Genomic DNA, 13,416 nt, shown 5'->3' with positions numbered 1-13,416 from the left:
AACTTTGCAAGCTGTTCAGTTACATCCCTGGCACTACTACTAGATAACAGTGGCACCCTTCAGGACAGCCAAATTTCTCCCTCCAGATATTATTAAATGTCCCCTGTGGGCGTTGTCCCTGGTTGAAAAACACTATGCTAGTTTATGCTACCATTTTTTTCTATTAGGGCTCCCAGCTCTACTGGTTGGTGATTGAATTTTTTCTCTGTGGGGCTCTCTGCATGTTTATCTACCTGTTGGCGGTCCCCACCTGGCTGTCCCAAACTCCCCTAAGACAGGCTCATCAAGATTCCAGGACTGTTTCAGTGACTTCCTTCGCTACTATTACCGATTTACCACAGGCAAAAACCTTGCTTTTACACATTCCTAGGCCCATATCCATACATGTCTGTCTCCTTGCACAATTTCAATCCTCCTCACCCACACACAACCTCATAATTTATTTCATTTTCAGTTAACCTCTGTGAGACAGAGATTAATCTCTGTAACTCATACATAATTCCAGCCCCCAAACCAGACATGCCACAGATAAGGGGTCACAATACCCTGAGGGTTGTGTAAGCCCTGTAGGGGAAAAAGCACTTCTTTCACTTGGGGCCCCCAAAGAAAGTGGCATTTGAGTTGGATCTGACACATGACAAAGAACTGCTCTTCAAGCCCAACTGAATCTTGTCAAATTCACTTAATTTGCCCCTCTGCAAACTGTCCCTTCCCATTTACCTGGGCAACCAGGTAAATCCAAGAAGCCTTCCTTCCCAGCCCTAGACTTTTGTTTTTTTTTGAGATACTGGGAGTTGAACCCAGGGCCTGGTACATGCTATCACTGAGCTACATCCCCAGCCCTAGTCTTGGTTTCTTCACCTTTCCGAAACCAGATTCTGCTCATACCAATAACCCTACGGATTCCTAGAGCAATTGGGTGAATTCCAGTTCTCTTATGTCTGGCCTGGCAATCTCATCCCCCTTTGCAAAGTCCTCATTTTTCCAGCCTCTCTTGCTGCCATAGGTGGCCCATATCTTCTGATTCTACCTAAGAGATGGATAGCACAGGAAATCTGCTGAGGAGCTTGTGAAATTTCCAGCCCTGTTACAAGAAAACAGGGTGTCCTGTTTTCCAGGCTTGCATTCCCATCTCTGGGGACATGGCAGCCACTATGGCACCATGAAACTACAAGTTGAAATACCATCAAAATGCATACAAGGACACAGTGGTGTGATTGGAGGTCTTCAGGTTACCACCACTGGGTTTCAAGAAAAAGCCACTTAATTAGGCTTACAATTACTTGCAGCATTTGCCTGCCCTGCCCACCTCACCACTTCAGCCTGTTGTCTATTCTTGATTCAGGGCATGTGAGCTAGAATTTACAGGACAGAAAAAACTTTTGAGTAAATTAAAACCTCAACTATCCCCACATGAGGGTAAGTCCCAGTCTGGGACCTCTTCCCAAGATCGCCTCACCCATGCCCATGGTTTCCACTACTTCTTGGACACCAGTAATCCAAAACTTCCAGCTCTGTGATCCCACTCCTGAACTTAATCCATGTATTAAAGGATTCTTCCTCTACCTACTCAGAAGTCCAAAATCTAACCTTATCTCATTTCTTCTCCAATCAGTCCTGGTCAGATATGTGGTGGTCACACTGGGCCTCTTTGCTTCATCCCTACACCCTGGGGCTTTCAGTGTCCTTCAAACAGCTTCTCTACAGCCCCTGCCTCTACCCTGTCAGGCTCTTATTGCTGGATATATCTAACTCCTCTCTGCTTGATTCTCAGCCCATCAACACTCTTCAGCCTGCCCTTCCTGCTTCAATTGGATGTTCCACCATTATATGTACAATCTATCAGGTCTTGTTCATAATCACACCATGTCCCTGGCCTACTCCCAATGCTCTCCTAGATGATGGGGACCAGGTATGAATTCTCCAAGTTTCTAGAAACCACCCCAGCTTGAGCCCCCACCCCTTTACAGGGATTTGCAATCAGGCTTTTCACTTTAAACTTTTTAATATTTCATACAGCGATTATGGTGCATTCGGGAACCCAACCCCCCAAATCCCATTAGGAAGGCTCCCACCCTTGCCCTCCCACCCCATTTAAGGGCCCCAAGGGCTTAGGGTAGAGGAAGGGGAGGTAACCACCCATCCAGGGATGACCCTGGAGACTGTCCCTGCCCTGTCTCACCCTCCCAGGGGTTAGGGAGCAACAACTGGGCACAAACCCCCCATGTGTCCCTCTGTCCCTGCTTATGCATGTATACACACTATGGCTCCTGGCTAAGTTGGTCAGTTCCTTCCTGGCAGGGCCCCTACTCAACAGCACCGAGTGAGACAGGGCAGGAGGGCTGGGCTGGGCTGGGGAGACCCTGAGAAGGAAGGAGGTCCGGCTACAGGACTGTAGGAGGGAAAGAGTGGGATCTCCCCCCACAACTTGTCCATCTCCCAGAGTCTCCAGCAATTTACAGATCCCCCTGCAGCTGGGAATGGCAGGCAAGGGAGGAAGGCGAGTGGCCGAGGCATGCTTTCCCATAGCCGATCCCAGGGTCTGGTGATGGTCAGGGTTCCAAATAGGGGCTGTGTCCCTGCCTCTCTGAAAGGCTGGGAGTGGGGCTTCATTGCACAAAATACTGTGGGAGGGCCTCACACAGGGGGTGGGGCCCAGCCAGTCTGTATACAGAGATATTGCATTTAAAAAAAATGAAAACCTCATTTAAAATAATTAAAAAATAAACAATGAATGAAACAAACAAACAAACAAAAAAAAAAGGCCCACACAACATGAGGCAGATGGGGCAGGCAGGAAAGCAGGTAGAGAATGCCTCAGACCCAAGGCATCGCCACCTTCTTGTCTGAGTCAAGAGCCCCAGCCTGGGCTAGCTCCAGACCCCTGGCTGGCCATGGGGTAGTGGTCCTGGGAGAGGATATGATGAGGAGGGGTAGGCCTGGCCTCAGTGTGGGAGGCTGGCACGGCCATGCTGTTCGCCGGCAACTACCGAGACAGAGAAAGAGAGACAGACAGACAGACCAAGCAAAGGAGTGATGAGAGCTTTGTTAGCACCCAGCAGACAGGCCAATGGGTGGGTTGACAGGCCAATGGTTGGGTGTTTGGGCAGGTGGCAGGGGACAAGTGGGCAGGTGAGTGTGGCTCAGGCAGGTAGGCAGGCAGCAAGCAGGGAGGATACAGTTGGGGTCTGCCCTGTGAGGGGTGTGGCATCCCTCCAGCCGCTGCCTGCTGGGACCTCGGTCTGTGGCTTAGAACTTGGCTTAGAACTCGGTGTCCACCACACGGAAAGCTGGCCTGCCTGCAGGGGAAAGCAGAGCAGATGGCTGTTGGTGGGCAAGCAGGTAGGTGGGTGGGGCAGGGGCAGGGACAAGGGAGGTGCCACACCTACCTGAGTCAGGCATTGATGAGGACCGAAGATTGGCCTCCTTTTGTAGCTGGATCTCCTTTAGTGCAAATATGGAAGTAGCTGTGGGTGGAAGAGACACCTATGTAAGGGATAACCCATGGGGCCATCCAAGACCAGCCCCTGTATGGTCCCACTGAAGGAATTAGACCAAGTTGCCCATTTTTAAAAAAATATTTTAGTTGTAGATGGACACAATATTTTATGTATGTATGTATGTATGTATGTATGTATGGGTGGTGCTGAGAATAGAATCCAGTGCCTCATGCATGTGGTCAACCACTGAGCTACAACCCTAGCTCTAAGTTGCCTATTTTTCAAGAGGCCTTTCATTCATCAAATAATTCCACACACAAACCATCTACAACTAGAGAATATGGGATGTGGATTATTGCATGTTACAAAGAAGTTATTTTCAAGAGTGATAATGGTATTGCAATGACTACCTGTTAAGTCCAGGTCATGGATGGTATTTTAGAATCTGATTTAAACCATTATTTTGATAATGGGGATTGAGCTCAGGGACCCTTTACCACTGAGCTACATTCACAGACCTTTTTATTTTTATTTTACTGAGGCTGTCCTTGAACTTGTGATCCTCCTATCTCAGCCTCGGTAACCACTGGGATTACAGGTGTGTGCCATAACGTCCTGCATTTTTTATATATGATTTAACCCAGTGGGCCAATTGTTTTAGGTAAGATAACATTTTCTAAAAAATTGTTCATAGATAAATATGCCCAAATTATTTAAGGATGAATATATATCTATGGGATTGGATTTGATTCAAAATAATCAGAGGGAAGTAGAGAAAACCACATTAGCTGAGTTGATGAATTGTTATAGTACTTGTGTGAACTCATCATATTATATTTTTTGTTTCTGTTTTTGTTTTTTGGCAGTATTGGGGATTGAAACCAAGAATACTCTACTGAGCTACATCTCCAGCCCTTTTTATTTTTATTATTGTTTATAACATTTTGCCATCTTCTTGCCTCGGTCTCCCAAGTAGTTGGGTGCGCTACCATGCTCAGCAAAGGTTAACAAGCATTTATTGGGTTAAATGAATTTTCTTATTTTTAAAAAGTGGCATTAAAAATGGTCCTGCTGATTACCTCAGCTACTCTTACTTGGGAGGTTGAAGCAGGAAGATGATAAGTTCAAGGTCAGCCTGGGCAACTTGATGAGACTCTGTCTCAAAATTTTAAAAAGGGCTGAGGATGAAACTCAGTGGCAAATTGCCCACGGTTTCAACCCCAATACCACAAACAAACAAACAAACAAAAACAACAATGGGCCTGGAATAACCAAGATGATGTGAGGGAGCTCAAGGGAAGCTTCTATCTTCATTTCTTGACTTGTGTGTTGGCTACATGGGTGTGCTTAGTATGTGAAAATTAACTGCATTGTACAGTTAAGCTTTGTGCATTTTTTAGCACATATATAAGGAAATGTCTTTTATGTACTGTATGTTTGAAAATTTTTGTGAAAGGTAAAGGAACTGAAAACCAAAAAAATATTTTAGTAAATACAACCCATTATACTGTATGAACAAAGATGTCTCTTTAGAGATGGCACAGCTAGAACCCTCACAACCAGCTCAGCTGTCCCAAGGAGTCTTGTTCCCCACAATCCCTGCCCCAGTTCATCCATTCTCCAACTCTACTTACTGTCAGGAAGTTTGTGGATCCGCTCTCCCAGGCTGAGAAAGAATGGATGTTTCATGGCATCCTCTGCGGAGATCCGATTGCGACCCTCAAACTGAGTTGGGGGGAAGTAGGTGCATTAGTATTTTCAATGAGAAGGTCTCTCCTTCCTGCCAGCCTCAGAGCCCCTGGGGGTCATTGTGTCCCCATATCTGGAACCTCCCCACCCCTAAGACTGGTCCAGGAAAATGGTCTCACCTGTAGCAGCTTGGTGAGGAGGTCAGCCCCATCGCTATCAAGTCTACCACAAGGACAAGGGAATCTGTTTTACATTGAGTTTGGACACTCTGGTCCCTAATGCCCACCCCACCCACCAGCCTCACCGGGGTGCGTGGCTCAAAAGGGCCTCAGCTCGGTACTTGGGGTAGTTGTATGTCTTGAACTCCTCATTAGACAGGATGCCTGGCCATGTCTCCTCAGTTGGGGTTCCTAACAGGGAGGAGTTGTTTGATTCCAAACATCTCATATCCTCCCTTCATGTGCCCATAGCTCCTAGGGCCTATGCATTCCTCACCCAAGATGCGGAAGATGAAGTGCAGCTGCTCCTCCACCGTGGAGCCCGGGAAGAGGGGCCGGCCTGTGGCCATCTCATAGAAGATACAGCCCACACCCCTGGGCAGGGAGGGCACAGTGAACAGGGAGGCAGTTGGCTGGGTGGCGTGGCTGCAATAGCCACCCCCTTCACCACCTGGCCCTGCTATACTTCCACCTCTCCTCACCACATGTCAATCTGGGTGGAGTAGTCCGTGGAACCGAGAAGGATGTCAGGGGGCCGGTACCACAGTGTCACCACTTCATTTGAGTATGTCTTCGTTGGGATTGACTTGGCACGGGCCAGGCCTGGGCAGCAAAGAGAAGGGGCAGCTGGAATAAGGAGATCACGGGCAGTGGGTAGAGGGTGTCCTAGGCAAAGTTTAGAAAGGCTGATGGGAAATGAGACTAAGTGGCCATGGGGAAGGGGAGTGGTGGGAGAATAAGGCTGCGGGAAAGAGAGGAAGAAGGGGGAGGCTGGTGGTACCAAAGTCAGCCAGCTTGAGTTCTCCCCTCTCGTTGATGAGCAGGTTCTGGGGCTTGAGGTCTCGGTGTAGCACCTTCTGCCGGTGGCAGTAGGCCAGGCCACGGAGCAGCTGGAACAGGAACAGCTGGGAACCCAGGAATGACAGGCAGAGGTCAAAGGATATCCACCAGCCCAACCCCCAGCAGGCAGGAACTGCTCCCTCCCAAACACATTGAGCCCAGAGCTTTGTTAAACAAAAGAGGACAGGCACCCAATGTCAAGCATTCCCAGCAAAAAAAGTCAAATGGGAATGGCCATTTCTGGAAGATTTTGGGGGTGCAGTGGAGTGAGTGGGTGGAGTCCCCCTCCTGTCCCTGCTTCTTGCCCCACACCCACTTTCACGTTGTGCATGTTGATGACATTCCCACAGTCATCCAGGTACTGCTTCAGGTCCTTGTCCTGAGGAGAAAAGAGGCAATACAGGAACAGCATCACATCCAGAAGCTCTTGGCCATCTCCCCACCTCCCTCCAGGACCCACTGCCACCCAACCTTACCAGGTACTCAAAGACAAGGGTGAGGGACTTCTCCGTGTGGATAATGTCATGTAGTGTAACAATGTTGGCATGCTTGAGGTCCTTGAGCAGGGACACTGCAGGAAGCATGGGAATGAGATGGAGCAAGAGTCAGAGTCCCATTCTCAGGACAAAGGTGAGGACATGGACCAGATAGGGATAAGCCCAGCATTTCCTTCTTTCCCCATGAGGTAACATCTCACAGCAACTGGCTCTAACCCACCCTATGCCAGGAAGGTGCCTCCATGTTCCAAATGTGGAAAATAAAGCGCAGAGACATGTACGAAACAAGAACCTTGGATTGCTGCACCAGGTTCATAAGATACTAGGTTTTTACAGTCTGATTTTGGTTTCTGGGAAGGGGAGTTGCTCCAATCCTCAGTATACAGGCCTGTAGCACAGTGTGAAACTGAGTTTTCATGCTTACTTTCTTACTTTCTTTTTTTTTTTAGGGGGGGGGAGGGAGAATTTTTTAATATTTATTTTTTAGTTTTCAGTGGACACAACATCTTTATTTTATTTGTATGTGGTGCTGAGGATCGAACCCAGCACCCCGCGCATGCCAGGCGAGCACGCTACCGCTTGAGCCACATCCCCAGTCTTCATGCTTACTTTCTATACAACGCAAATCCATTCCAGGTGCTATTCTGAACACTTTAAGGGGTACTCTCAGAACCAAAGCAGGCACCATGGTTTGCAATTCATTCACCTTCCCTGGTTCATTTACAGATTCCTGGTTACTCTAATACCTGGATATGTGGGTGATGGGCATTCTCAGGAAGTCCAGAGCATTGAGAAAGGTTTCCCAGAACCTCTAGTTTTTATCCTCACCATGGAATGTTTGTGTGCCATGGGGAATAACCCCCATATGAGATGGGGTCTGTACCTTCCCGGATGGCGGTGCAAGGTGCCCCCTCTTCATGTTCCAGTCTGATTTCCTTTAGTGCCACAAGGTTGTCTGTGAGCTTGCTTTTGCCTTTGTAGACGGTGGCATAGGTACCCTGGGGTGTAAGGAAGTGTGACGAGAGATGCTATGAGGCTGCAGGGAGTTTCTACTGACCTCCATCCCCACCATGGACCTCTTGGCCGTCTCTCACCTCACCCAGCTTGTCCAACTTGATGTAGGTCTCCAGTTTCCCAAAGCCGATCTCAGACTGTGGGATGAAGGAGGCAGGTTGAAGCAGGCCCAAGGGATGGCATTAGGAGAGGAGCAAGAGGAGGAGAGAGCAGGAAGAGAAGGTGCTCACCAGGCTGACGCGGCGGAGGCGGCGGCTGAGGGGCTTGTCAAAGATGGGGCTATTGAGGGTCAGCTTCTCAAGGTAGCCCTCGGGCAGCCGGATGTCGGCTGGGAGTGACAGGCGCTTGTTGATGTCCTAGCAGGCAAGACAAGGGAAAAACAGGACCATGAGTTCTACTTCCCCAGACCCAACCCCTTTTCCAGCTCCTCCATCACCAAGACGGGGGTTAAGCACCTCAGTGGAGATCTTGCGTGGGGGATGGTTGCGCATGCGCACTCTCACTGGAGACTGCACCTCATCCGAGGATGTGGCTGAAGCCTGGTCACTCTCCCCATCTGACCCCATCTTCAAGTCCTCGTGCACAATCTCTGGTGGTAGGGATGGGGGAAGGCAGGCCAGGTGGGGTCAAGAACACCCCCCTCACACACACAACACATTCCCTCATCATTCCCATGTATGCACATGGTCCCAGGAAACAGCCTTGAGTCCCTCAGGGACAGGGTAGTGGAGCCCAGGGAAGCCCAGGTGGGCCTAGAAGAGGTTGAAAGGGTGTGTGGGGGGATGACAGGCAAAAGTAGTCACCTAGTGGAGCACCTCATTCCAGGGATGAGCGGAGACTGCGGCTGGCCCAGGGCCAGAAGGCAGGTGGCAGCAGAGGTAACCAAAGGCCCTAGGAAGGCAGGCCCCGGGGCTGGCAGAGTGCCAAGAGGCCTTAGGGCTATCATATCACAGAGTGCAGAAGGGCAGAGGGAGTCTTGGGGCAACTCTAATAGGCAAGGTACCCTTTCCCGTGGAGCATGGACACAAAGCCAAGGAAAGGAGCACCAATGGAAAGACAGACAGTATGTTAAGAAAGAATTGTAGGGAAAGGGAGAAAAAGAAAGGAAAATGAAAATAACACAAGTCTAAGAGGAATTTGGCTGGGAGACAGCACCTGGGGACTGGGAGCAAGGAGAAGTAGTAGTCAGTGGACTAACCTGGTGCAGAGCTAAGTGGGCCCCGTCCAGAGCGAGGTTCCCCAGGGGCAGCACGTGTTGGAGCCTCTCCAAGGTCGCTGCCACCACCACCACCACTCTCATCCAGACCTATCTGCTCAGGGGCACCATTGGTCTTATCTATGCCTCGGCCCCCTCGGAGTGTCATTGACAGCTGCCGTTTGATCTTCTTCATCCGATCCATGGCGACCTGAGCAGGGGACATGAATAGAAATGGGTCCCACATTAGCATTTGCTTGACTACCATGGGCACACTAAAACCTATGACAACCTATTGGGAGTACTGATATAAACACTCCTAAGTAGCCCACCTGGGTACTCAGAATTGGGTGGCTGGCTGAGGGCAAGGGCCCACCCAGTAGATTGTTGGTCTCCACGGTGGCAACCTCACTGTGGGAGCAGAGGGCTCCACAGCAGGCAATCTCAGGTGCAGCGGTAGTGATGGACCCAGCCACAGGTGGGACAAGGAGCTCGCCCAGAACTGAGGGACCAGTGACACAGCCCGGGGCGCGCCCATAGAATGGCATGTTCCGCTGGCACCAGTCCCACATCGGCCCAACTGCCAAGGCAGAATGCTCCCTGTGGCTACAAGGACCCTCAGGCCTCCCCCAGCAACCATTGTCATGGTGACTAGTGGACTACCCCACTGCTCTACCCAGATAGGGGGTGCGGAGTTCCTGTCCAGACCCAACCACTGTGTGGAGTTGGGAGGGGCCATCTCAGTATACCCTAGTTGTCCTCAGAGCTGCTGGAAAGGTTCAATCCAGTTGGGACCCACAGTGTCCATCTCAGATTTTCACAAGCCAGGTCACTTTTTTCCCTCTACTAGACAACGTACATTTTCTTTATCACCCCCCAAATTAACGCCCCAGTCCTCAATGTGGCCCTTATCTCATTTGCCCCTGTTACCTCTCTGGCCTCACCTCCCCCTTGACCATTCCCGGTTGTCATCGTACAACTACACTCAGCAGTCCCACCTCAGGGCCTTTGCACTGGTTGTTCCTGATACCTAGGACACCCTTTGTGCAGAATGTAAAATAGCTCACTCCCCACCCACTTCATTTCATTGCTCAAATGTCGCCTTCTTCATGAGACCTCTATGAATAACCCTATTTAAAAATCTCAACCATCCTGAAGTAGATCACCCAGCACTTATTATCTCCTTAGAAATGACACCATCTATTTATTGGTCTCTTTGCTCTTTACTGTCTATCTCCTCACCACAACTAGATAGTAGCACCAACAGGATAGATTTCTGTCTGTTTTGGTCTCACATATATCCTGAGGACCTGAAATAGTTACTGACACAGAAAGCATGCTCAAAAAGTACATATGACAGAAACAAATGATCACATAGGACCAACCTCTGCTGAGGTGGTTGAGTCCCTGCTACTCATGAACAACCCAAAAAACGGTGGCCCAGAGATGCTGGTCCAGGAATATGACCTAGATGGGCTGCTAGAGAGAATGGGGCCATCAAAAGGTTTAAGCTGGCCTTCTTCTGCTTCCTCCTGGGCTCTGGGCCAGTGAAGAGGGGGAAAGACCTGGCCCAGGAACCATCTGGACTAACAGCAGGGACTAAGATGGCCCTGGGCCCAAGGGAAGTAGAGCTAGATAGGAGGTCGAGGATGAGGCTGTGGCTGCATTTGAGAGAAATGGGTCATCTGTTACCTTGAAATCAAGTGCTTAACTCAGCAGCTCCCACCCCTGCTTCTGTCTGGCTAAACTCACTGCCCTCAAGAAGGGAAGAGGGTCTAGCCTAACAGAAAGACCCAGATAGAGGATGAGGTCCATCCACAGAGAACCCAGGATATCGACAACAAAATCCTGACCTGGGAGGCTGAACACTGGACCTATGGCTAAGGAAGGTAAATCATGGCCAGCTCCCAAAGACTACCTTGTGTCCCCATATGGCATGGATACCCATTGCTTTGAATGTGGTGACAGGGAATGGGGGAGGGGTTGGAGAAACTCTAAGTAGGGCTGAATGGAAGACAGAGAGGGAGACAAGAGTAGTCATGACTTCTGGAACCCTCAAGGGCTAGATACGTTATGGCGTTCCATTTCTTGAAAACTTTAGGAAGATGTGGTAGGAAATCTGTGTATCATGCAATACTCCCAGTGGTGAGTTTAGAGAAGCTAAGCAGGCCCCTGTGAACAGACACTTCAACATTTATATGCAGCAAGACTATTATCATTTCAGTTTTGTGGGCCTATAGATTTTGAAATAAGTGAAGAAGGGGGCAAGAAACTGGACATATAACTCTACCCCAAAAAGGGCATATGCCCAGGGGGCTAGGGTTGTAGCTCAGTTGTAGCATGTGAGGCACTGGGTTCGATCCTCAGCACCACATAAAAATAAATAAAATAAAGATTCTGTGTCCATCTACAACTATTTTTAAAAGGGCATATGTCCTTTATGACCCCCAAGGACACACACCTATCCTCCGACTATTCTCATACTGAAGGATATTTGCTACCTCATAACACACAATCCACTGGGGACAGTTATTATTACACTCTATTACTCCCATGGTCATATAACTCCTCATTCTGACCGTCATGGGCACATACCCTCAAGAAGGTCTCACTACATCTTAACTCCCATTAGCATCCATGATTTCTCTAACTCCACTGCAGCATTCAAAGCCCTAACTTATTGCACTAAACACCGTTGGCATATGCTCAGCCCCTCTAAGTAATTCTTGGCACCACATTCATAGGCCCCTCCCTGCCCCAGTTGCCTGTTAGCTCCTTCACTTCACAGTACCGATCCTCTATCAATGTATGGTCCCCCCCCAGAATTCTGGCCCACACTAACATGCACTTGGGACGCTCTACAGCTGACCTGAATTAACACTCACTGAACCTTCACACTGCTCTAGATCTCAATAGCACAAAGTAAACCTTGAAGATCCCTGACTGGTTTTGCCCACACTCAGGCCCCTTCACACCTATGACCATCGTTAACATACATCTTGTCAAGTCGTTCTACTATCCTATCCCTTCCATCAGCACAAACTGGACCTTCATTCCACCCTGACCCCTATTAGCACACACATAGCCTTACAAGTCCTGCCTCCCCATTAGCACACCCTGAACCCTTACTCAGCCCTATTCCCCAGGGATACACAACACACTGTTCTGTAATGGTCTGACCGTCATTAAGTGTACACAGCTCTCCATTCAGCCCTGACCCCCATTAGCACACACTTCAGTTCTCCATGGCTCTAATCCACTTTGGCACACCTACACCATCACATATTCCTGACCTCTGTTTCTCTTTGCTTCAATCCCTCCACAGTTTTAACCCTTGTTGGTTCACACTTACGCCCTCTTCATAGCCCTGCTTCCCCCTATTATACACTAGATGACCTCCACAGCTCTACCACTGTTCCCCTTGAACCTCAATATATTCCAGTGCCACACCAACACACATTGTCTTTACAATGTTCTGACACTCCTTATATTCCAGATTTCATATGGCTGACTCTCCCCCAGATGGTACACATTTACATGTCTCTATGACTTTAAACCCACATTAGCAGTCAGTCACTAGAACTTTATATACAGTATTACCCTGCACTTTCTGGAGTCTCACATTCCCTTTGTGGACTCACACCTCACCTTGACCCTTAGTGTGCTGAGCTCTTACATACTAAGACACTTCCCTCATCATCATCCTCCTTCACACATATATGCAATTCTGATACCCATTAACACAAGCCCAGATCTTCTACCATCCTGTCCCCATTACACACCCTTGGCATACACCAGACCTCACACTATCCAGATCTTTATTACTACATGCATACACCCTTAAGGCCATGACCCTCTTTAGCACACATTGGGCTCCAATTATATGTCCCTCCATGAGCACACCTTGGACCCTCACACTCTATAGCCCCACCATTAACAAATACACAAAATTAATACCAACTTGACCCTTATCACCACACACTAGGCCTCTTAGCCCTGATCTTATCGCCACACTTTCTGTTACCTCCACCACCCTGTCACCTATTAACGTATACTGGGCCTCTGCAGCCCAAACCTCCACTAGCAAGTCCTTAGAGTTGTCCCGGGACCCTACCCCCTAAACAGACCCCAGATCCCTCAGGGACCTGCAATCCCCTTCCATTAACACACACTGGGCCTCAAACCTTACATGCTCCGACCCCTGCACAGCTCAGGCCCCCATTACCAAACCTTGAGTCTTTAGCTACTCTGTCACTCATTTCCACATCCTCTGGTCCTTTAGTCACCCTGCTCCCCCTTAGCACCACAGCACTTCCCATCCCCAGCACCCAGGACGGGCCCAGGGCGGGGCCAAGGTCAGGGAGGCCACAAATGACCCCCCACCCTGATGCATTCTGGGAAATTCGCTGGAGGAAGGGGGCACCTGCTAGTCTGGCAGTCCAGACCCCGGGGCGCCGCCCGGTGTCGGGGTTGGTTCTATAGAAGGAGCAGCCCCCACCCCAGGTCTTGGAGACGCGCTCACC

The 13,416-nt window shown here is 49.4% G+C and overlaps 1 protein-coding gene across 2 annotated transcripts in view; it reads right to left on the bottom strand.

Moving 5' to 3' along the window:
• Positions 1 to 1,986: 1,986 nt before the first annotated feature.
• Positions 1,987 to 13,416, bottom strand: part of Cdk16 (cyclin dependent kinase 16) — an 11,912-nt gene continuing 482 nt past the window's right edge. Inside the window, exons 2-16 of one of the 2 annotated variants that reach the window (XM_048796444.1) lie at positions 8,897 to 9,104; positions 8,154 to 8,287; positions 7,929 to 8,054; positions 7,779 to 7,835; positions 7,568 to 7,682; positions 6,664 to 6,758; positions 6,504 to 6,566; positions 6,129 to 6,252; positions 5,830 to 5,950; positions 5,625 to 5,722; positions 5,434 to 5,539; positions 5,309 to 5,351; positions 5,075 to 5,165; positions 3,390 to 3,467; positions 1,987 to 2,986 (exon numbers count right to left, since the gene is read on the bottom strand). In XM_048796444.1, coding sequence (XP_048652401.1) covers positions 2,946 to 2,986; positions 3,390 to 3,467; positions 5,075 to 5,165; positions 5,309 to 5,351; positions 5,434 to 5,539; positions 5,625 to 5,722; positions 5,830 to 5,950; positions 6,129 to 6,252; positions 6,504 to 6,566; positions 6,664 to 6,758; positions 7,568 to 7,682; positions 7,779 to 7,835; positions 7,929 to 8,054; positions 8,154 to 8,287; positions 8,897 to 9,098 — 1,494 coding nt within the window. In that variant the 5' untranslated portion in view covers positions 9,099 to 9,104 and the 3' untranslated portion in view covers positions 1,987 to 2,945. Of the gene's footprint in view, positions 2,987 to 3,027; positions 3,300 to 3,389; positions 3,468 to 5,074; positions 5,166 to 5,308; positions 5,352 to 5,433; positions 5,540 to 5,624; positions 5,723 to 5,829; positions 5,951 to 6,128; positions 6,253 to 6,503; positions 6,567 to 6,663; positions 6,759 to 7,567; positions 7,683 to 7,778; positions 7,836 to 7,928; positions 8,055 to 8,153; positions 8,288 to 8,896; positions 9,105 to 13,416 lie in introns of those variants that run through there. The other variant, XM_015488146.2, reaches the window with a different exon arrangement.

The sequence above is a fragment of the Marmota marmota genome, unplaced genomic scaffold, assembly GCF_001458135.2.
Source record: "Marmota marmota marmota unplaced genomic scaffold, marMar, whole genome shotgun sequence".
Taxonomy (NCBI): Eukaryota; Metazoa; Chordata; class Mammalia; order Rodentia; family Sciuridae; genus Marmota; species Marmota marmota.
The sequence above is the reverse complement of the archived record's forward strand: the minus strand, read 5'-3'. Positions and strand labels throughout refer to the sequence as shown.